Genomic DNA, 23755 nt, shown 5'->3' with positions numbered 1-23755 from the left:
TTTATCTTTGGTATTGCCTGCAGGGGATTTTTTATTTCAAATCCCCTCTCTGGCAATCTTTTATATTCAAACAGTCACCTCTTTTACTCTTAATATCAGAATTCAGCTCAAGCAATTCACAATTTGAACTCATTCTCGCACTGTCAATTCATTTACTACTTAATACCGATTTATGTTAAAAGTATGTATACATTGTTAAAAATAAATTGTATTGCTACTATGCCTTATTGAAAATGACCTGGCTTACTGTCACTATAAAAATTAGTCAATATGATAAATGCATTTATATAAATTAATTAAAGATTAGATGCAGAGTAAAGGTACATACGTAATAAAAAAATAATTAACATTTTTTTGAATTTTGAAAACAATATATAAGTTAAATTATAAATATTTCAAAATATGTAACAATTAAAAAAAAAAAGAAAGAGAGTATCAATTCAGACGCGATTGTTTCTCAAATTGGTTTCCTAAACTTCATGTTAAATACCTTAATACTTTGATCATGTATCATCACATATGAGAATAGAACATCTCATATTACTTAATTAAGAAGAGCGACATATTAACCCTCTAAGAAACTTTGAAAAATCAACAAACTCATCAATTATTGCTTCATTGCTTCATTGGGATACACATTTCCTACACTCACCACTCCCTATTTACACACTTTAAATTCATCAAAACCGTTGAATGCGTATCCAACTCCTCACATTTTTATACGGGTCATTCAAACTCCTCCTATATTTCAACCATCCATTTTTAATCGCACGATGACCCAACCTGTAAATGCAACGGATCATTATGGCTCAGAAAATTTGCAAAAGACTTAAAAGCTATTGGTTGGGTATTGATGTTAGTGGTTGAGTATTGATGTTCACTGCTTTAAAGTCTTGATAAAATAGCTAACTACTCATTTCATTTCATCACTATAGCATCCCTGCACTGAATCATTGTGAAATCATCAAACACTTTTCGTTAATCATTCACTTTCTTTCCTTACCATGGCAGCAGAACTCGTTGGTGGTGCTCTTCTTTCTGCTTTTCTTCAGGTTGCCTTCGACAGGCTGGCTTCTCCTCAAGTTTTACAGTTCTTTCGTGGAAGAAAACTTGACGAGAAGCTGCTTAGCAATCTGAACACCATGCTGCACTCCATCAATGTTCTCGCTGATGATGCTGAACAAAAACAGTTCAGAAATCCACACATAAAAGCTTGGCTTTTTGCTGTCAAAGATGTAGTCTTCGATGCAGAGGATCTCTTGAAGGAAATAGAGTATGAACTCACCAGATGCCAAGTGGAAGCTCGATCAGACCCACAAACCCTTACTTCCAAGGTATCAAATTTCTTCAACTCTACTTTCACTTCATTTAACAAGAAAATTGAATCAGAGATAAGAGATGTCCTAGAGAAACTAGAATATCTTGCAAAGCAAAAGGGTGCTCTCGGTTTGAAAGAGGGTATTTACTCTGGTGATGGATCAGGTAGCAAAGAGTCACATAAATTGCCATCTTCTTCTTTAGTGGTTGAAAGTGTTATTTATGGCAGAGATGCAGACATCTGAAACTGAGAATCATGACCAGCCATCAATACTTTCCATTGTGGGAATGGGTGGGTTGGGTAAGACCACACTCGCCCAACATGTATACAATGACCCAAAGATAGAGGAGGCTAAATTTGATATCAGAGCTTGGGTTTGTGTTTCCGACCATTTTGATGTTTTGATAGTTACAAAAACAATTCTTGAGTCAATCACTAAATCTAAAGATGATAGCGGAGACCTGGAAATGGTTCATGGAAGATTGAAAGAAAAAATATCAGGAAGGAAATTTCTTCTTGTTTTGGATGATATTTGGAACGAAAGACGAGAAGAATGGGAAGCTGTCGAACTCCTCTTAGTTATGGGGCACCAGGAAGTAGAATTCTTGTCACATCACGTGGTGAGAAAGTTGCTTCTAACATGATGTCTGAAGTGCATAGGCTAAAGCAATTAGAAGAAGAGGAATGTTGGGAACTTTTTAAAAAGCATGCACTAAAAGATGATGATCATGAATTGAATAATGAGAAAAAGATGATTGACAGAAGGATAGTTGAGAAGTGCAAAGGATTACCCCTTGCTCTAAAAACAATTGGAAGTCTACTCCGCACAAAGTCATCCATTTCAGATTGGCAAAAGGTATTGGAAAGCGACATATGGGACTTACCGAAAGAAGTTGAAATTATGCCTGCTCTACTACTGAGTTATCAACACCTTCCTTCTCATCTCAAGAGGTGCTTTGCTTATTGTGCATTATTTCCAAAAGATTATGAATTTGACAAGAACGAATTAATTTTGTTGTGGATGGCTGAAGATTTTCTTCATCACTCTAAACAGATCAAGAATGTACAAGAAATTGGTGAACAATATTTCGACGATCTATTAACAAGGTCCTTCTTTCTTCAATTAAGCTCTGAAATGCGACAAATCAAGAATGTAACAAGGTCCTTCTTTATTGAATCAAGCTTTGAAAGGCGATTCGTCATGCATGACCTTTTGAATGATTTGGCAAAATATGTTTGTGCAGACTTCTGTTTCAGGTTGAAATTTGATAAAGGAAATATACCCAATACAACCCGTCATTTTTCATTTTCATTCAGTGACGTAGGATATTTTGATGGTTTAGGGAGTTTAACAGATGCTAAAAGACTGCGTTCATTTCATTCACTTACAAGTGGCTGTTTCTATGAATTCAATCCTTGCCAATTCAATATTTTGGTACATGAATTGTTCTCCAAGTTCAAGTTTTTACGCGTCTTATCTTTGAAGGGATATGCTGAGCTTAGTGAGGTCCCTAATTCTGTTGGTGATCTTAAAAATCTCTGTTCGATAGACCTTTCGTATACTCATATACAAAAGCTACCTGACTCAATATGTTTGCTCTATAACTTGCTAATAATGAAGATGAACTTTTGTTCTTTTCTGGAGGAATTACCTTCAAATTTTCATAAGCTCACCAAATTGAATTGTTTGGAATTTAAAGATACAAAAGTGACAAAGATGCCAATGCATTTTGGAGAATTGAAGAATCTTCAAGTACTGAGTACGTTTTGTATTGACAGAGATAGCGAGGTCATCAATATTAAGCAACTAGGAGGACTCAATCTTCATGGAAGGCTATCAATTAATGAGGTGCAGAATATTGTGAATCCTCTGGATGCATTGGAAGCAAATTTGAAAAATCAACTCCTTGTGGAGCTTGAGTTAAAATGGAATGAGAATCACATCCCCAATGATCCAAGGAAAGAAAAGAAAGTGCTTGAGAATCTACAACCTCCCAATCACTTGGAAGATTTGTCAATAGAGAACTATGGTGGTACAGAATTCCCAAGTTGGGTATTTGATAACTCATTATCAAATTTGGTGCTTTTACATTTGGAGAACTGTAAGTATTGTCTATGGTTGCCTCCCTTTGGACTTTTGTCATCTCTGAAGTCCCTCGAGATTATGGGGCTTGAAGGAATAGTGAGCATTGGTGCTGAATTTTATGGGAGCGACTCTTCTTCATTCAGGTCCTTGGAAACATTGAAATTCTACAACATGAAGGAATTGGAAGAATGGGAATGTAAAACTACTTCTTTTCCACGTCTTCAAAATCTTCATATCTATCTTTGTCACAAGCTTAAAGGTCTGCCAAATCAACTTCTTCATTTAAAGAATCTAGATATTGGTTGCTGTGATAAGCTCGTAATTAGCATAAACAAAATGTTCGCATCATCGCTTCAACTCTTGACTGTTGTGAATATGCCCAGTACTAATTATGATTTTCTTGAAGCAATGGAGATTAATAGTGACTGCGTTCATTTTACCATCTTTCCGCTAGATTTCTTTCCAAACCTCCGTGTACTTCGATTGAGTTGGTGCCAAAACCTAAAAGGAGTGTCACAGGAGCATGCTCATAATCATCTCAAGGTACTAGGAATTGGAGATTGTCCTCAATTTGAATCATTTCCCAGTGAAGGATTATCTGCGCCGTGGCTACAAATACTTTCAATTCGAGGAGCGGAGAATTTGGAGTTGATGCCAAAACGTATGCAATTCCTACTCCCCTCTCTTACTGATTTGGTGATAATTGATTGTCCAAAAGTGGAGATGTTCCCAGATGAAGGATTGCCATCAAATTTAAAAACTATGTCTCTTTCGAGCTTAAAACTTATCGCCTCCCTGAGAGACACATTGGGGTCCAATACATGTCTTGAACGCTTGATTGTTGAAAAGTTGGATGTGGAGTCTTTTCCCGGTGAAGTTTTGTTGCCACGCTCTCTCACCACTCTAATCATCTTTTTTTGCCCAAATCTTAAAAAGCTTGACTACAAGGGTCTACGTGACATCTGTGTCAAATATTATGAATTTCCCAACCTTCATCAGAGAAAATTAGAAAGTTCTTAGTTACAAATACTTCACTCTTTTATCAGCACTTACTAAACAACAGTTGCCTTTAAAGGAGACGGTGAGACGAGTTTTAATGGATTACTTGTTAATTGACAACAATATAACTTTGTTTAGGAAATCAAACATTTTTTTATAAGCTGCCTCTTGCTGTTCTTATCTGTTATTGCTTTTGAAAAATATTAGTAAGTATGTTGCAAATATCATTATGGATTTATTGATTAAAAAGATCTACTATTAATCACTTTAGTATTTTTTTTATTGTTTTGTTGCTCTGCTAAATTTTATATTGAATCACTGTGTTCAATATTGAAACAGTTATGTGATATGGATTATTTATATACTTAATCGATTAAATCCGAAAACAACTGATAAACTGATAAAATTTGAGCCTTGAAATTTTCTTAGAACAGGGTCCAATGCAGGCATGCCATTGTCAAATTTTATTTTCCTTAAGAATTCTAGACTGTTGAGTATTTTAATTTTCCATCTTGACTCTTCGTGTATTGATCTATTATTCTTCCTGAGACTGACTTGTAAATTTTTATTTGTAATTCAAGAGTATTACCGAGTCGGGGATGTGCTTACACAAGTTTCTTGCAATGGCTTCCAATGTCTTCTTCACTTCAAGTGATCGCTCTAGGCATCTTCTATCATGTTGTTTCCGCAAAATTTTGTCTTAAGGTATTAATTTTTTATTAATTATTAAAATTGCTTTTGTCTGTATTAAAGATTTCTTAAGGTACAAAATCTTAATGTTGTGTAAAATTAAACTTATTTTCCACCTTTTCTTTGTACAGGTATGCTTGCAGTTTACTTAGAAAAGACATGAAAAAGATAGTGATCACTCTTTGCTCCTCATATATCCTAGGAAAAACAAGGGGACAAGCAGGCTCTAGCAAAGGTACATGGCCTTGGAATTTTTTGGAATTTAATTTTCTCTTACTATTGTAGATCTTTTGATACAAAAATTTCTTAACTAGGCTTCTCTTTGAAAGCATTAAGAAGCAAATTGGAGAAGGAATCTCACAAATGTACCATGATATTATACAGAGAAAACAAGTAGAAGGGATTCAAATTGGCATATCTGATGATGAGTTACCTAAACAGGTCCAAGGAAAACTAGTACACCTGAGAGAGAGATTGAAGCAAAGGGAGTTATGAAATGTAAATGCTTCTAAACATACATTCTTAGACCCTTTAAATTGTATTTGATTTTTTGCTGAACTGGGAAAGGGAATTTAACTAGTGAGAATTGCCAATAGCTTTTAATTTTGTTTTCTTATTGTGTTTCCATTTGTTTATAAAATTAGTGGAGGAGAATTTGTGCAAGTGACCTGATATTGATTAGCTATGTAAAGATTGAGTATTTGTTGTACCGAGAATGGTCCTTGTATTTGTTAATGGAAGAAACAATAGATCTTTTACAATATATTTTATACCTAAATCTTCTTTATTATTATCTAATGGAAGTTCCAAAAACAACTAGAAACATGACATACCTGTGTATGTCAATGCGGTTCAAACTGGTGTATAATAAATACATGTCGGAAGAAAGAAAGTTTAGTATATTATGGAAATGAAGCCAAGAAATCATGTCTCCCTTTTTCATTTCAAATCATCTATCTGGAAATCTTCTATATTCAAACAGTCATCTCTTTTACTCTTAATATGAGAATTCAGCTCAAGCAATTCACAATTTGAACTCATTGTCGCACTGTCAATTGATTTACTACTTAATACTGATTTATGTTAAAAGTGTGTATACATTGTTAAAAGAAATTGTATTGCTAGTATGCCTTATAGACAAATGACCTGGCTTAATTTGCATCTATAAAACTTTAAGTTAGGCTAAATGCATTTATATAAATTAATTAAAGATTAGATGCAGAGTAAAGGTACATATGTAATAAAAAAATAATTAACATTTTTTTGAATTTTGAAAAAAATACATAAAAATTATAAATATTTCAAATATGTAACAATTTAAAAAAGAAAAACAGAGAGTATCTATCAGTTGAGATGTGATTGTTTGAAAATCAGCACAGCAGATATAAAGAAATAAGACCCTTCCCTTCTTCATACATTATTTCCTAAATATAAAAGCAAAATGATGCCCTCAAGTTTTATAATCTGTAGAAAATTTTGAACACATGCTAATAAATTTGTGTTGGTTTAGAGTGTAATTAGATATTATTTATACTGCTATAAGTGGAACATAGTACGAGTATAAGTATCAATACGAAATAGAAACTTAGAATTCATCAATAAACATGTATAAGAACTTGTTCTTGATATCAGAAGTTTTAAGCACCTAAAGCAGGAAGAGGACTAAATAATACAATTCTATGTTTCATAAGTTATAAACAGCTAAGTCAATTAAATCTCTAGTTCATATACGTGTCAAAAATCAGAAAAGTTGCTTTGTCAGGAAGACTTAAAAGCTATTGGTTGAGTATTAATGTTCAGTGTTCTTAAAGTCAAGTCACCGTTCTTGAGAAAATACCTAACTACTCATTTCATCACCATAGCAGCTCCCTGCACTGAATCATTGTGGAATCACACACTTCCGTCTTACCATGGCAGCAGAACTTCTTGGTGGTGCTCTTCTTTCTGCTTTCGTTAATGTTGCATTTGACAGGTTGGCTTCTTTTGAAGTTTTAGACTTCTTTCGTAGAAGAAAACTTGATGAGAGCCTGCTCAGCAATTTGAACATCATGCTGCACTCCATCAATTCTCTTACTGATGATGCAGAACAAAAGCAGTTCAGAGATCCACACGTCAAAGCATGGCTTTTTGCTGTGAACGAGGCTGTCTTTGATACAGAGGATCTCTTGGATGAAAAAGACTATCAACTCATCAAATGCAAAGTGGAAGCTGAATCTGCACATCAAAACTTGACTTACAAGGTATCCAATTTCTTTGATTCTACTTTCAGTTCATTTAACAAGAAAATTAACTCGGGAATGAAAGAAGTCACAAAAAAACTAGAATATCTTGCAAAGCAAAAGGATGCTCTTGGCCTGAAAAAGTGTACTTACTCTGGGCATGGATCAGATAGTAAAATGCCACAGAAATTGCAATCATCTTCTTTGGTGGCTGAAAGTGTTATTTATGGCAGAGATGCGGACAAAGAAATCACAGATGAAAAGGATGACAGTAGAGACCTACAAAAGGTTCACAAAAAACTGAAAGAAAAATTGTCAGGACAGAAATTTCTTCTTGTTTTGGATGATGTTTGGAACGAAAGACAAGAAGAATGGGAAGCTGTGCGAACTCCTCTGGGTTATGGGGCTCCAGGAAGTAGAATTATTGTGACAACACGTGGGGAGAAAGTTGCTTCTAATATGAGGTCTAAAGTGCATCGCTTAAAACAATTAGAAAAGGATGAATGCTGGAAAGTTTTTGTAAAGCAAGCACTAAAAGATGATGAGAAAAAGGAGATTGGTAGAAGGATAGTTGAGAAGTGCAAAGGATTACCTCTTGCTTTGAAAACAATCGGAAGTCTTCTCTGGACAAAGTCAGCAATTTCATTTTGGAAAAACGTATTGGAGAGTGACATATGGGGGCATTTTTGTATTTCAGGGTCCATTTGACCTTAAATTTGTAAAATAGGGTCTGTTAATTTTTTTTTTGTCAAATAGGGTTAAGTCGTAAGGGTAGGGGATGACATTACAAATGAAGTCGTCCTCCACCCCACCGGTTTCTTTTTTTTTTTTCAAAAAAGCAAAACCGTCTTATATAAGAACAGTTTCTGTTTACATGGGAAGTGAAGTCGCTCTCTTAAGTAACGACTTCACTTTTCTTTTCTTTTCTTATATTTCTTTTTAACATAAACATCATGTCTGTGAGGAGCCTTAATTGCAAGGCTAAGAATCTTCACACTTGGCTCTAGAGTTTCTGAATTATTCACCATACATATAAAAGTTAGGCGCTGAAAATGGAGGAAAAAGTTTCAACCATATATAGATTCAATTGTTCGTTGGATTTCGTAAAATGAAATCATGTTTTGTGTATAATCCATTAAACTTACACATTTGCATTACCAAATAATTACAAATTAATGATAATCATGATTCTTCACTGTAAAATCATCAACAGTATCAACGTTAACAACTGACATGAAAAAATGAGATATTCGAGACGCCAAAAAGGACATGGATTTTTTTATTGCTTTTTTTTTTTCACAAATGTGGAAAAATGACACATTTCTTAGCTTTTACTACTGTGATTCATACGTGTACGATCAGAATCACGAAAAGAAAAAAAGAAAAGAAACCGCAAAAAAAAAAGGAAAAGTGAAGTCGTCATGTAGAAAGACGACTTTACTTTCCACGTAAAGAGAAACCGTTATCTCATAAGACGACTTTGTTATTTTAAAATAAAAAAAAGAAAACCGGTTGGGTGGAGGAGGACTTCACTTGTAATGTCGTCCCCCATCCTGACGACTTAACCCTGTTCGATAAAAAAAAATTCGATGGATCCAATTTTACAAATTTAACATCAAATGAACCCTATTTTACAAAAAAGCCTTACTTAAGAGAGCGACTTCACTTGCCATGTAAACAGAAACCGTTCTTATATAAGACGGTTTTGCTTTTTTGAAAAAAAAAATAGAAACCGGTGGGGTGGAGGACGACTTCACTTGTAATGTCGTCCCCCACCCTAACGACTTGACCCTATTTGACAAAAAAAAATTTAACAGACCCTATTTTACAAATTTAAGGTCAAATGGACCCTCAAATACAAAAATGCCTCTTAATGATCTGAAAATAATTGATTGTCCACAAGTGGAGATGTTCCCAGATGGAGGTTTGCCATCAAATGTAAACAAGTGTCTCTTTCAAGTTCAAAACTTATTGCCTCTCTAAGAGAGAACTTGGATGCCAACACATCTCTTTTCTGGTTGTGTATTAAAAAGGTTGATGTGGAGTCTTTTCCTCTTGAAGTTTTGCCCAAAATTACTTTTCTACAAATCTCCAATTGCCCAAATCTCAAAAAGATGAAGTACAAGGGTCTCTGCCATATCTCATGTCTCTTACTTGAGCATTGCCCCAACCTTCAATGCTTACCAGAGGATGGTCTACCCAAATCCATCTTTCATCTTTCTATCAAGGGTTGTCCGTTATTGAAAAAGCGTTATCAGAATCCAAAAGGTGAAGACCGAAAAAAGATCTCTCACATTAAAAACTTGGGAATTTGGTATTAAGAAGTTCAAAACTAGATGTGTCGCAATTCCATTTGTCTTTATCAGGTGCTAATTCTCCATCTTTTCCATTACAATTTTCTTAGTTGCAAATATTTCACTGCGTAATCGCCATTTACTAAAACAACTGAAACACTTAGTAATAAGGAGATGGTGAGATGAGTTTCAATGGATGATTTTGTTACTTGACAATAATATACTTGAGATCAAATTACTGATTTCCATTAGTCACTTTGTTTCCAATTCATAGGATGGCAGCAGAATTTGTTGGTGGTTGACAAGCTGGCTTCTCCTAAAGTTTTTAGACTTGTTTTGTGGAAGAAAACTTGATAAGAAGCTACTGGGAAACTTGCACATCACACTGCACTCCATCAAAGATCCACGCTATAAAACATGGCTTTTTGATGTCAAAGAGGTCATGTTTGATGCAGAGGATCTCTGGGATGAAAGAGACTATCAACTCACCATATGCAAAGTGGAAGCTGAATCTCAACTTCTAACTTTCATTTATAAGGCATCAAATTTCTTCAACTCCACTTTCAGTTCATTTAACAAGAAAAACTAGAATATCTTGCAAGGCAAAAGGGTGCACCTGGTTTCAAAGAATGTAGTTATTCTGGTGCTGAATCAAGTATTAAATTGTCACAGAAATTGCCGTCAACTTCTTATGGTTATGGAGGGGCTGTTTTGTGTTCCATGTGTTCTCTTTGTAAAAAAATGAAGAATCAATTCACCATCTATTTTTTTTGAGTGTAATACTGCTGTTTATCTTTGGTATTGCCTGCAGGGGATTTTTTCTTATGTGTATTGGTTGAATTCAATTCCGGGTAGTGCTCTAATAAAACTTGTGTGATTAGAAGCTTTGACTTACACTACTTGGATGATTTGCCAAAGAACTATGACAGATTTCAGAGAATCATTTCACAGCAAACAGCTGTTCAAAATATGAGAGGGTTAGTGAGTTTGATTGTTAACTCTTCCAGCAAACATATGCACAATGATATAAAGCAATTTTGCTTCTGAAATTTTTTGACGTCAATTCTAGCCGGGTAAAGGTACAACTACTATACAAGTTCTTTGCCAATTTCCTGATATATATATATATATAGATTGGGTTAACGTGATCACAGATAGTTCTTGAAACTTTTTATCAAACATTTCTCAGAAAGGAAACTTATTCTTCCTTCTATTAATCTATTTAGATGACAATGATTGTTGTAGGGTTGTTGAAGTATAATTGTTATTTAAAGAGAAGCTTGTTTCTTAGTTCAAGATGAAGAAACTTGAAAAATTAAAATACTTCAATATCTTATTTATCTTCTCAAAGAATGAAAAATTGATTACAAGGCCTCTAGAACTCATACAGAACAAAGTCATAGAACTGAGAATGATAACTCTATCAAAATAAAGGTTCATATTACATGTTTGTAGAGAAGCTCAGTTATTTAGGTCACACAAGATACAAGATAAGACATAGTGTGCTTTGAGTGTGGTCAATCATTTCCTGCATAATCAAGAGAGCAACATTTAAAAGCTATGAATAGAATACTTCACTATTTAAATATTTTAATAAGACAAATCAATAATTATCAATATTGTCTGTTTTCAAATTCGTGTTTGATAAGATAAAAAAAAATAAAAACATCTGTTTCTACAATGTTGTTAAGTAAAGTGCATCGCCTAATGCACTTACAGTAAGATCATTGCTAGGGTGTTTTTGCAAAACATGCATTGCAAAATCTCTGTTTTTAATTTCTGCATTTTTGATTGTAGTACCTTTTCTCTGTTTTTAATTTCTGCAGAGGCAGAGGGAATGAAAACATCACCGTTTCATTTTCATGGGAAACTAATAAGGTTTATATAAAAGTAACTATATTGCCTTATACCTAATCACTGAACGGTTTAAAACTATACCACAATCGTAAGAAGAACAAATAAAAAGTAACCATCACCAAATAACAATAATAGGTATATCAAAATCTCATCTCGTAATCTAATTTAATTCTTAATTAGTGTCCAAATAAAAAAATAATACCAAATCAGTGTTAAGTGGAGTCAGTCAATGAAATAATATTTAAAATTTTACCCGAATATTTTTAACAATTAAACAAATTATCAGAAAGACATTATTGCTTCACTGGGCCCACAATCCTCTCTCCATTCAGAATTTCATGCTTTCATTCATCACAGCCGTTTGAATGAATATCGAACAGCTCACATTTTATGATGATGAATAAAACTTATAAAATGTTTGAGCCGCCCATTCCTAATCTAACGAGAATTGTGAAACAAAGCTGAGAAAATTTGCGATAAAAGAAAATGATGTTCCACTATCCTTAAAGTCAAGTCTTAGTCGTAAAATAGCCACATACTTGTTTCATCGGTATAGCCTCCCTGCACTTGGATTTCAAATTACACACTTCCATTCACCATTCACTCCAATCTGTTCCAACTCCTACTATGGCAGCAGAAGTTGTTGGTGGTGCTCTTCTTTCCGCTTTTCTTCAGGTTGCATTCGACAGGCTGGCTTCTCCTCAATTCGTAGATTTCTTTCGTGGAAGAAAACTTGATGAGAAGCTGCTCCGCAATTTGAACATCATGCTGCACTCCATCAATGCTCTTGCTGATGATGCAGAACAGAAACAGTTCACAGATCCACACGTCAAAGCATGGCTTCTTTCTGTCAAGGAGGCTGTCTTTGATGCAGAGGATCTCTTGGGTGAAATAGATTATGAACTCACCAGATGCCAAGTGGAAGCTGAATCCCAACCTCAAACCTTCACTTACAAGGTATCAAACTTCTTCAACCCTACTTTCAGTTCATTTAACAAGAAAATTGAATCAGAGATGAAAGAAGTCCTAGAACAACTAAAATATCTTGAACAGCAAAAGGATGCTCTTGGTTTGAAAAACGGTACTTCTTATTCTGATAGTAAGGTGTCACAGAAATTGCCATCATCTTCTTTGGTGGTTGAAAGTATTATCTATGGCAGAGATGCAGACAAAGAAATTATCTTTAATTGGCTCAGATCTGAAACCGACAATGATAACCATCCATCTATATTTTCCATTGTGGGCATGGGTGGATTGGGTAAGACCACACTCGCCCATCATGTGTACCGTGACCCAAAGATGGAGGAGGCTAAATTTGATATCAGAGCTTGGGTTTGTGTTTCCGATCATTTTGATGTTTTCACAGTGACAAAAACAATTCTTGAGGCAATCACAAACTCTAAAGATGATAGCGGGAACCTAGAAATGGTTCATGGAAGATTGAAAGACCAAATATCAGGAAGGAAATTTCTTCTTGTTTTAGATGATGTTTGGAACGAAGGAGGAGAAGAATGGGAAGCTGTTCGAACTCCTCTTAGCTATGGGGCTGCAGGAAGTAAAATTCTTGTCACAGCACGTGCTGAGAAAGTTGCGTCTAACATGAGATCTAAAGTGCATCGCCTAAAGCAATTAGAAGACGACGAATCCTGGAATGTTTTTAAAAAACAAGCACTAAAAGATGATGATCTTGAATTGAATGATGAGAAAGAGGAGATTGGTAGAAGGATAGTTGAGAAGTGCAAAGGATTACCTCTTGCTTTGAAAGCAATCGGATGTCTTCTCCGCACAAAGTCATCCATTTCATATTGGAAGAGTGTATTGGAAAACGACATATGGGACTTGCCGAAAGAAGTGAAAATTATCCCTGCTCTATTACTGAGTTATCAACACCTTCCTTCTCATCTCAAGCGATGCTTTGCTTATTGTGCATTGTTTCCGAAAGATAGTGAATTTGACAAGAAGGAATTAATTTTGTTGTGGATGGCTGAAGGTTTTCTCCATCACTCTCAACAAATCAATAATGTAGAAGAAATTGGTGAACAGTATTTCAATGATTTACTAACGAGGTCTTTCTTTCTTCAATCAGATTTCAAAACCTATTTCTCCATGCATGACCTTCTGAATGATTTGGCAAAATATGTTTGTGCAGATTTTTGTTTCAGGTTGAAATTTGATAAAGGAAACTGCATCCCCAAAACAACCCGTCATTTTACATTTGCATTCAATGACGTAGAATGTTTTGATGGTTTTGGGAGTTTAACTGATGCTAAAAGACTGCGTTCTTTTTTTCCATCTGAAGAATTCGGGGGAAGAAATATTGATTATTATCCTTTGCAATTCAAGATTTTGGTACATGAATTGTTTTCCAACTTTAAGTTTTTACGTGTCTTATCGTTGAATGCATATTCTGAGCTTAGAGAAGTCCCTGATTCTGTTGGTGATCTTAAACATCTCCATTCTTTAGACCTTTCGAGAACTGGGATACAAAAGTTACCCGAATCAACATGTTTGCTCTATAACTTGCTAATCTTGAAGTTGAACTATTGTTCAAGTCTGGAGGAGTTGCCCTTAAATTTGCATAAACTCACCAAATTGCATTGTCTTGAATTTGAAAATACAAAAGTAACAAAGATGCCAATGCATTTTGGAGAGTTGAAGAATCTTCAAGTACTCAGTCCGGTTTTTATCGATAAAAATAAGGAGTTTAGTACTAAGCTTCTAGGATGCCTCAATCTTCATGGAAGACTATCAATTAATGAGGTGCAAAATATTGTAAATCCTCTAGATGCATTAGAAGCAAATCTGAAAAATAAAGATCTTGTGGATTTAGAGTTAAAATGGGAGTCAGACCATATCCCTGATGATCCAAGGAAAGAAAAGAAAGTATTGGAGAATCTACAACCTTCCAAAATCGTGGAATATTTGTCAATAAAGAACTATGGTGGTACAGAATTCCCAAGTTGGGTATTTGATAATTCATTATCAAATTTGGTGTTCTTAAGGCTGGAGGACTGTAAATATTGTTTGTGTTTGCCTCCCCTTGGACTATTGTCATCTCTGAAGACCCTTGAGATTATTGGATTTGATGGAATAGTGAGCATTGGTGATGAATTTTATGGGAATAGCTCTTCTTCGTTTACATCTTTGGAAAGTTTGACATTTTCAAAGATGAAGGAATTGGAAGAATGTGAACGTAAGACTGCTGCTTTTCCACGTCTTAAAACTCTCTCGGTGTATCAATGTCCCAAGCTAAAAGGTCTGCCAGATCAACTTGTTTATGTAAAGAATCTTTATATAATTGACAGCATGGAAGCATCGTGCCTCGAAAGGTGTGAGCATACTGTATCTCATAATTCACTTGAAGCCTTGACCTTTTTTGTTTTTCCAATTATGAATATTTCAATGAGTCGTAGCTTTGATCTGCTTGAACATATTCGCTTTGGCAGTTGTGATTCTCTAACAACCTTTCCACTCGATTTCTTCCCAAACCTTAAGTCTCTTTTCCTGCTTGAGTGTCGTAACCTACAAATTATTTCACAGAAGCACACTCATAATCATCTCATGTTTTTGACAATTTCCTGTTGCTCACGATTTGAATCATTTCCTAGTGAAGGGGTATCTGCTCCGCGGCTACGGATAATTCGAATTAATGGAGCGGATAATTTGAAGTTGTTGCCAAAACGGATGCAAATCCTGCTTCCGTCTCTTAATGTACTACAAATAATGAATTGTCCAAAAGTGGAGATGTTCCCAGACGAAGGTTTGCCACCAAATGTAAAAGATGTGTCTCTTTCAAGTTTCAAACTTATGGCCTCCCTAAGACAGACCTTGGGTACCAACACATGTCTTCAGAGCTTGTCTATTGAAAATATGGATGTGAAGTTTTTTCCCGATGAAATTTTGCTACCACACTCTATCACTTCTCTACGAATCAATAACTTCCCAAATCTTAAAAAGATGCATTACAAGGGTCTCTGCCACCTCTCTTCTCTCACACTTCATGCTTGTCCCAACCTCCAATGCTTACCGGAGGATGGTCTCCCCAAATCCATCTCCTCTCTTGAAATCTGGAACTGTCCATTGTTGGAACAACGTTGTCAGAATCCTGAAGGCCAAGACTGGAAAAAGATTGCTCACATCGAAAAACTAAGTGTTCGCTCAAAATTTTAAAGTTAGATGAGCAATAATTCCCGTTTCTCTGCCTCTTCAATAGGTGTTGATACTCTATACTATCTCTCTACCTTTTCAATTACAATCTTGTTAATTTACATTGTTGTGCTATTACATTCATCACTTTGTCTAATGATTTCTTTTGTTAATTGTTTATTGTTAATTTTTAAACTAATGATTTAATTGGAAGCCGGTATCTGGTGCTAATCGTATTATCTCTGTACAGCATTCCTATCTGAATCTGGAGGGAGCAGAAGACACCCTCCCTCATCGGCTGACCTTGATTCTAAGCTGCACACCGAAAAGAGTAAGTAGTTGTTTAGGGATATTGTTCTTGAAACAAACGCAATTGTGAAAATGCAATTACTTTTAAACTTCCTTTTCTTGGGACTTGAACTTGTATTTGTTTTCGCCTTGTTGAATTTATATCCTCAACTGGTCTGTTCTGTGTTATTTTTTTCAATTGTGCTTTCAAAATACACTGATGACTAATACCCGTGTCTTTAATGATCCACACAGGAAGAGAAAAAAAAAGAAAAACTGGACTCAGTTTTGGAGAGTGACATTAAAGCAGTGAGCATTACAATAATAGCTTTTACTTCATAGCTACAATTTTCTTCCCCCAACTTTTCGTTTATTTATGAAATTTGTAGAGGCAGGATTTGATGTAGTTGTCAGAAAACATGTAAAGTTTGTGTAATTGTTGAACCGTAAAAAGCGTACGTGTTTGTTATTGGAAACAGCATTAGATATTTTACAATATATTTTAGATAAATGATTTCTACATAAATATCTAGATTCCCCCTTTGATGTAGTTTTCACATGGCAGAATAAAACAAAACCATTGTCTCCTCTTCAGGTTTCTGCCCTGCATGGATTTTACTTGATATCAGAAGAAAGAAATGCTGTCTTATGTGAATATTCAAAACAAAGGAAGCATATATAGAAGAGAGTCATCACATATAGTATTGCCTTATTACTAATCACTGAACGGTTTAAAACTATACCACAATCGTAAGAAGAACAAATAAAAAGTAACAATCACCAAATAACAATCATAGGTATATAAAAACATTTGATTTAGTAACAACTACTTCACGTCATAGGTATATATATATATATATATATATATATATATATATATATATATATATATATATATATATATATATATATATATATATATATATATATATTATATTATATTTTCAAGTGATATAAAATTTTGGTTTCAAAATACTGTCAACCAAGAAAGATGATAGCTGACTAGTATTGTTAAGTTTTGGAAAATATGACATAGCCAACGCCCCTTAGAGGTTTTGATTTTATTATATGATATTTTGTAGTTATATTTTGGTCATTATCTTTTCTCATATCATGTTTTTATTATAAAGGATTATTGCAAGAAATTTAAAATAAAATAAGGAGAGAAAAATTTGCTAGTGTATATATCACATCAACTAAAACCTTTGATGAGATACAAGATGAAGTGAAGAAGTTAGACTAATTGCATAACTAGTCTATTGATGGTTTACTTATTTTAGAATAATCTTTCTTGTTTTACACTGTAGAGAATACAGAATTTTTATGGAAGAGAGTCATCACATATAGAAAACATTATCATATGACACCTAAGTTTAACAATGACGAGGAAATTAAAAGAATCATTCTACAATAATCTCAATCATTATCTCTAAATTTATAATAGTTTTATTTGAATCACAAAAATAATATTTTTTTTCAATCAAACTACCTTTATGAGGAAAACAGAAAAATAGGAGAAAACTAACCTAAGCTACTAAGAGGTGAATTCATATAACATTTATTTCTTTATTTTGTTTTTATATAATTTATTAGCTAATTATGTAAATTTTATTATGGAAGATATCTTTTTTTTTATCTAGGAAATTAAAAGATCGTAAGGTTAAAGTGGAGTTGGAGCCATGAGTTGGTGTTTCGCATTGGGTAGAAATAAACAATATGTTAGGAGAAAACACTCATAAACCAATCGAAATTGGTGTCTTAATTTCTTGTAAGAGTTTTCACATGATTTGTAACACTCGATTTTTGTTGCTTTCCTATTGTGCATATCTACATGAATAATCTTATCTCTAATTATTACTATAAAAAAATTGTCTCACTTTATTTAAATCTCAAATAAAAAGGAAACTTCATGTCTTACGTCTACAATATAATTTGACAAAAATCGAAAATAAATAACAATAAAATCTGTGAGACGACCTAAAACGTCAATCGGTCTTATTCAACTCTCACTCTTGATTATTAATTATTGTGCATCTTTCTCTACACACATGCAATTATCTATTTCTGTATAAGGTACAATCGATCATCGCAAGGAGATACAATAATGCAAGTGTCAACCTGATTTCGTTCGGACAAATAGAGATTATTAGAAAAAGAAAAATCAACAAAAAATTGGTTTTTATTGTTAATAAATAAAAGGTTCTTAAAAAAAACTAATTTGCGTTTTTGGATTTAAAAATATAAAAAGATTAAAAAGTTAATTAAGAAAATTAAAGAATAAGAAAAATCATTTTACAAATAAAGTATAAAGGAAAAACAAACAAAATAAATAAAATAGTTTTCAAAACAAGAAAATAGGAGAAAAGAGGAGTATGGCTGAGCTTTTGTTAGGCCTAACTATCTTAAAAGAAAGAATTTTTTGACTTCCTCACACCCCTCTAGATTTTCTATGTATAGTAGACATACAAAACCCTCCCAATCACGTGACAGAAAACCCCAAGCTCTCCACCTCATTGTTTGAAAATCTGCATGTGACTACGTCATGTGCAATGTCCTCTTGTTTGGGAAACAATCGATCAGATATGTTTGTGGAGATATATACTTCAACTTAGAAGTTGATAAAGCACTATCTATACCAGAAAGGGCTCCTCATTTTTCATTCGCAATCAATGACGTTAAGTATTTTGACAGTTTATATGATGCGAAAAGCAATGACGTTAAGTACATTGCCCCAAGCTCAAAGGGCTGCCAAACCAACTTCTTCACGTAAAGCAAATAATTATCTGTGAATGTGAAAGGTTCACCATTGGCGGACACAACACGGATTCATCAACCCTGGAAAGGATAGGGGATACCATAAATAATAATTCTCTTGAAGTGTTACACATTTATTCTTGTCTGTACATGAATATTCCATTGAGACTTCGCTACAATTTACTTGTAACACTGGATATAGATGGAGGCTTTGACTCTCCAATGACCTTCCCTCTAGATTTCTTCCCAAAACTCTGTTCACTCAAACTCAGGTGTTGTAATCTGATGAAGTGGAGTTGTGCTCTGATGGAGGTTTGCCATCAAATCTAAATACCATGGATCTCTCAGACTGGGAAAAGATTGCTCACTCGAAAACATAGAGATTGAAGATGTCGGACATGAACTTGAAGTTTGAAATCGGTAGTTTTTTGAAGTTTGAACCTTTTGAAATACAATGTTGGGCTATTGTTTCCAATTCATAGGATGGCAGCAGAATTTGTTGGTGGTTGACAAGCTGGTTTCCCCTAAAGTTTTTAGACTTATTTTGTGGAAGAAAACTTGCTAAGAAGCTACTGGGAAACTTGCACATCACACTGCACTCCATCAAAGGTCCACGCTAGAAAACATGGCTTTTTGATGTCAAAGAGGTCATGTTTGATGCAGAGGATCTCTGGGATGAAAGAGACTATCAACTCACCAGATGCACAGTGGAAGCTGAATTTCAACTTATAACTTCCATTTATAAGGCATCAAATTTCTTCAACTCCACTTTCAGTTCATTTATCAAGAAAAACTAGAATATCTTGCAAGGCAAAAGGGTCCACCTTTTCTTTGTACAGGTATGCTTGCAGTTTACTTAGAAAAGACATGAAAAAGATAGTGATCACTCTTGATTCCTCATATATCCTATACTTGGAAAAACAAGGGGACAAGCAGGCTCTAGCAAAGGTACATGACCTTATAATTTTTTGGAATTTAATTTTCTCTTACTATATTGTAGATCTTTTGATACAAAACTTTCTTAATTAGGCTTCTCTTTGAAAGCATTGAGAAGCAAATTGGCGAAGGAATCTCACTAATGTACCATGATATTATACAGAGAAAACAAGTAGAAGGGATTCAAATTGGCATATCTGATGATGAGTTACCTAAACAGGTCCAAGGAAAACTAGTACACCTGAGAGAGATTGAAGCAAAGGGAGTTATGAAATGTAAATGCTTCTAAACATACATTCTTAGACCCTTTAAATTGTATTTGATTTCTTGGTGAACTGGGAAGGGAATTTAAGTAGTGAGAATTGCCAATAATTTTTAATTTTTTTTCCTTATTGGGTTTCCATTTATTTATAAAATTAGGAGAGGAGAATTTGTGTAGCAGTGACATAAATTAACTATGTAAAAATTGAGTATTTGTTGAACCGAAAACGGTCATTGTATTTGTTAATGATAGAAAGAAAGAAAGAAATACATGTTGGAAGAAAGAAAGTTTAGTATATTATGGAAATGAAGTCATGTCTCCCTGTTTCATTTCAAATCACCTATCTGGAAATCTTCTATATTCAAAAATTCACCTCTTTTACTCTTAATATGAGAATTCAGCTCAAGCAATTCACAATTTGAACTCATTGTCGCACTGTCAATTAATTTACTACTTAATATTGTTCACGTTAAAAGTGTGTATACATTGTTAAAAGAAATTGTATTGCTAGTATGCCTTATAGACAAATGACCTGGCTTAATTTGCATCTATAAAAATTTGAGTCAGGCTAAATGCATTTATATAAATTAATAAAAAACAATTAACATTTTTTTTTTAATTTTGAAAACAATACATAAGTTAAATTATAAATATTGCAAATATGTAACAATTTAAAAAAGAAAAACAGAGTATCATTGAGACGTTGTTGTTTGAAAATCAGCACAGCGGATATAAAGAAATAAGACCCTTCCCTTCTTCATACATTATTTCCTAAATATAAAAGCAAAATGATGCATACTATGACTATGATAAAGGATGCCCTCAAGTTTTATAATCTGTAGAAAATTGTGAACATTAAATAATGATCTTATTATTGCAAAATGTTTTTATCCTTTTTTTTTCTTTTATCTTATTTTTCATTATGAAGTATGTTTGAGATACTAAATTAATAAATTTAAAAAAAAAAACTTAAATTAGAAATAACTAAATAATACAATTCTATGTTTCATAAGTTATAAACCAGCTAAGTCAATTTAATCTCTAGTTCATATACGTGTCAAAAATCAGAAAAGTTGCTTTGTCAGGAAGACTTAAAAGCTATTGGTTGAGTATTAATGTTCACTGTTCTTAAAGTCAAGTCACCGTTCTTGATAAAATACCTAACTACTCATTTCATCACCATAGCAGCTCCCTGCACTGAATCATTGTGGAATCACACACTTCCGTCTTACCATGGCAGCAGAACTTGTTGGTGGTGCTCTTCTTTCTGCTTTCGTTAATGTTGCATTTGACAGGTTGGCTTCTTTTGAAGTTTTAGACTTCTTTCGTAGAAGAAAACTTGATGAGAACCTGCTCAGCAATTTGAACATCATGTTGCACTCCATCAATTCTCTCGCTGATGATGCAGAACAAAAGCAGTTCAGAGATCCACACGTCAAAGCATGGCTTTTTGCTGTCAACGAGGCTGTCTTTGATGCAGAGGATCTCTTGGATGAAATAGACTATCAACTCATCAAATGCAAAGTGGAAGCTGAATCAGCACCTCAAAACTTGACTTACAAGGTATCCAATTTCTTTGATTCTACTTTCAGTTCATTTAACAAGAAAATTAACTCCGGAATGAAAGAAGTCACAAAAAATCTAGAATATCTTGAAAAGCAAAAGGATGCTCTTGGCCTGAAAAAGTGTACTTACTCTGGGCATGGATCAGGTAGTAAAATGCCACAGAAATTGCAATCATCTTCTTTGGTGGCTGAAAGTGTTATTTATGGCAGAGATGCTGACAAAGAAATGATCTTAAATTGGCTCGGATCTGAAATCGACAATCATATCCATCCATCAATACTTTCCATCGTGGGCATGGGTGGGTTGGGTAAGACCATACTTGCCCAACATGTGTACAATGACCCAAGGATCGACGATGCAATGTTTGATATCAAACTTTGGGTCTGTGTTTCGGATGATTTTGATGTTTTGACTGTGACAAAAGCAATTCTTGAGGAAATCACAGATGAAAAGGATGACAGTAGAGACCTACAAAAGATTCACAAAAAACTGAAAGAAAAATTGTCCGGACGGAAATTTCTTCTTGTTTTGGATGATGTTTGGAACGAAAGACAAGAAGAATGGGAAGCTGTGCGAACTCCTCTTGGTTATGGGGCTCCAGGAAGTAGAATTATTGTGACAACACGTGGGGAGAAAGTTGCTTCTAATATGAGGTCTAAAGTGCATCGCTTAAAACAATTAGAAAAGGATGAATGCTGGAAAGTTTTTGTAAAGCAAGCACTAAAAGATGATGAACTTGAATTAAATGATGAGAAAAAGGAGATATTTTTTGGGTATTGAGGTGGCACAGTCCAATGATGGTATTGTTATATCTCAAAGAAAGTATGCCATGGATATTCTGGAGGAAACTGGATTGATGAGTTCAAAGTTTGTTGATACACCCATGGATCCTAATACTAAACTTCTACCAAATCAGGGGGAGCCTATATCTGATCCTGAGCAGTATAGACGATTGGTTGGGAAATTGAATTATCTTACCGTTACTCGTCCTGACATTTCCTTTGCAGTCAGTGTGGTAAGCCAATTTCTTAATTCTCCATGTGAAGATCATTGGAATGCAGTCATTCGCATCTTGAAGTATATTAAAAAATCTCCTGGAAAAGGATTGTTATATGGTTCTAATAACCATACAAGAGTTGTTTGCTATTCAGATGCTGATTGGGCAGGATCTCCTTCTGATAGAAGATCTACATCTGGGTATTGTGTCTTCATTGGTGGTAACTTGATCTCGTGGAAAAGTAAGAAACAGAGTGTTGTAGCAAGATCTAGTGCAGAAGCAGAATATAGAGCTATGGCCTCAGCTGCCTGTGAACTTGTTTGGCTCAAGCAATTGCTTCAAGAGTTACAATTTGGAGATATTACTCACACACTTGTGTGTGACAATCAGGCTGCCCTTCATATTAGCTCTAATCCTGTCTTTCATGAGAGGACTAAACACATTGAGATTGATTGTCATTTCGTTCGGGAAAAGGTTATGTCTGGAGACATCAAGACTGAGTTTGTTAACTCAAGTGATCAGTTAGCAGATATTTTTACGAAGTCTTTACGGGGGCCTAGAACTGATTATATTTGTAACAAGCTTGGCACATACGATTTGTATGCTCCAGCTTGAGGGGGAGTGTTAGATATAGTTTGATATTATTAAGATATTGTTAGATATTGATAACTACAATATCAAACAATATCTTCTATTTAATCTTTTTTTTTCAGTTACTCTTTTTACTTGTACCTCTCTCTATTATAAATAGATTACCCTATGTGTGGTTTATACACAAGGGAGATTAATCTCAATCCTTATCTTCTTTATTCTCAACAACTTCAATTAAGTAGGTGCCAAAACTTAAGAAGAGTTTCACAGGAGGAGCACGCTCATAATCATCTCAAGGTACTAAGAATTAGTGAATGCCCTCAATTTGAATCATTTCCCAGTGAAGGATTATCTGCGCCGTGGCTACAAATAATTTCAATTCGAGGAGCGGGGAATTTGAAGTTGATGCCAAAACGTATGCAAATCCTACTCCCATCTCTTACTGAGTTGGAGATAATTGATTGCCCAAAAGTAGAGATGTTCCCAGATGAAGGATTGCCATCAAATTTGAAAAAGATGTCTCTTTCGAGCTTAAAACTTATCACCTCGCTTAGAGACACATTGGATGCCAATACATGTCTTGAAAGCTTGATTGTTGAAAAGTTGGAGGTGGAGTCTTTTCCCGGTGAAGTTTTGTTGCCACACTCTCTCACCACTCTAGACATCCTTTTTTGCTGAAATCTTAAAAAGCTTGACTACAAGGGTCTATGTCACATCTCCTCTGTCACATATTATGGATGTCCCAACCTTCA

At 34.4% G+C, this 23755-nt stretch overlaps 2 protein-coding genes and 1 pseudogene across 2 annotated transcripts; all 3 read left to right on the top strand.

The window, feature by feature from the left end:
• The first annotated feature begins 1003 nt into the window (after window positions 1-1003).
• LOC146887342 (putative disease resistance RPP13-like protein 1) lies at window positions 1004-9661 on the top strand (annotated as a pseudogene).
• A 2782-nt stretch (window positions 9662-12443) lies between these two features.
• LOC146887341 (putative disease resistance RPP13-like protein 1) lies at window positions 12444-16572 on the top strand. The gene is made up of 5 exons (XM_085672730.1): window positions 12444-14780; window positions 14910-15078; window positions 15133-15676; window positions 15860-15940; window positions 16153-16572. Exons 1-3 carry the CDS (start codon window positions 12478-12480, stop codon window positions 15631-15633), a joined length of 2973 nt encoding a protein of 990 aa, XP_085528856.1. The 5' UTR covers window positions 12444-12477; the 3' UTR covers window positions 15634-15676; window positions 15860-15940; window positions 16153-16572.
• Window positions 16573-21082: 4510 nt separating this feature from the next.
• On the top strand, window positions 21083-22195 carry LOC146887340 (putative disease resistance RPP13-like protein 1). The gene has a single exon (XM_085672104.1). It carries the CDS (start codon window positions 21083-21085, stop codon window positions 22193-22195), a length of 1113 nt encoding a protein of 370 aa, XP_085528230.1.
• Window positions 22196-23755: the final 1560 nt, after the last annotated feature.

This window comes from Vigna unguiculata, chromosome 4, assembly GCF_037176805.1.
Source record: "Vigna unguiculata cultivar grain cowpea cultivar isolate G323 ecotype 2 chromosome 4, ASM3717680v1, whole genome shotgun sequence".
Classification (NCBI taxonomy): Eukaryota; Viridiplantae; Streptophyta; class Magnoliopsida; order Fabales; family Fabaceae; genus Vigna; species Vigna unguiculata.
This window is presented reverse-complemented; position numbering and strand designations above follow the sequence as displayed.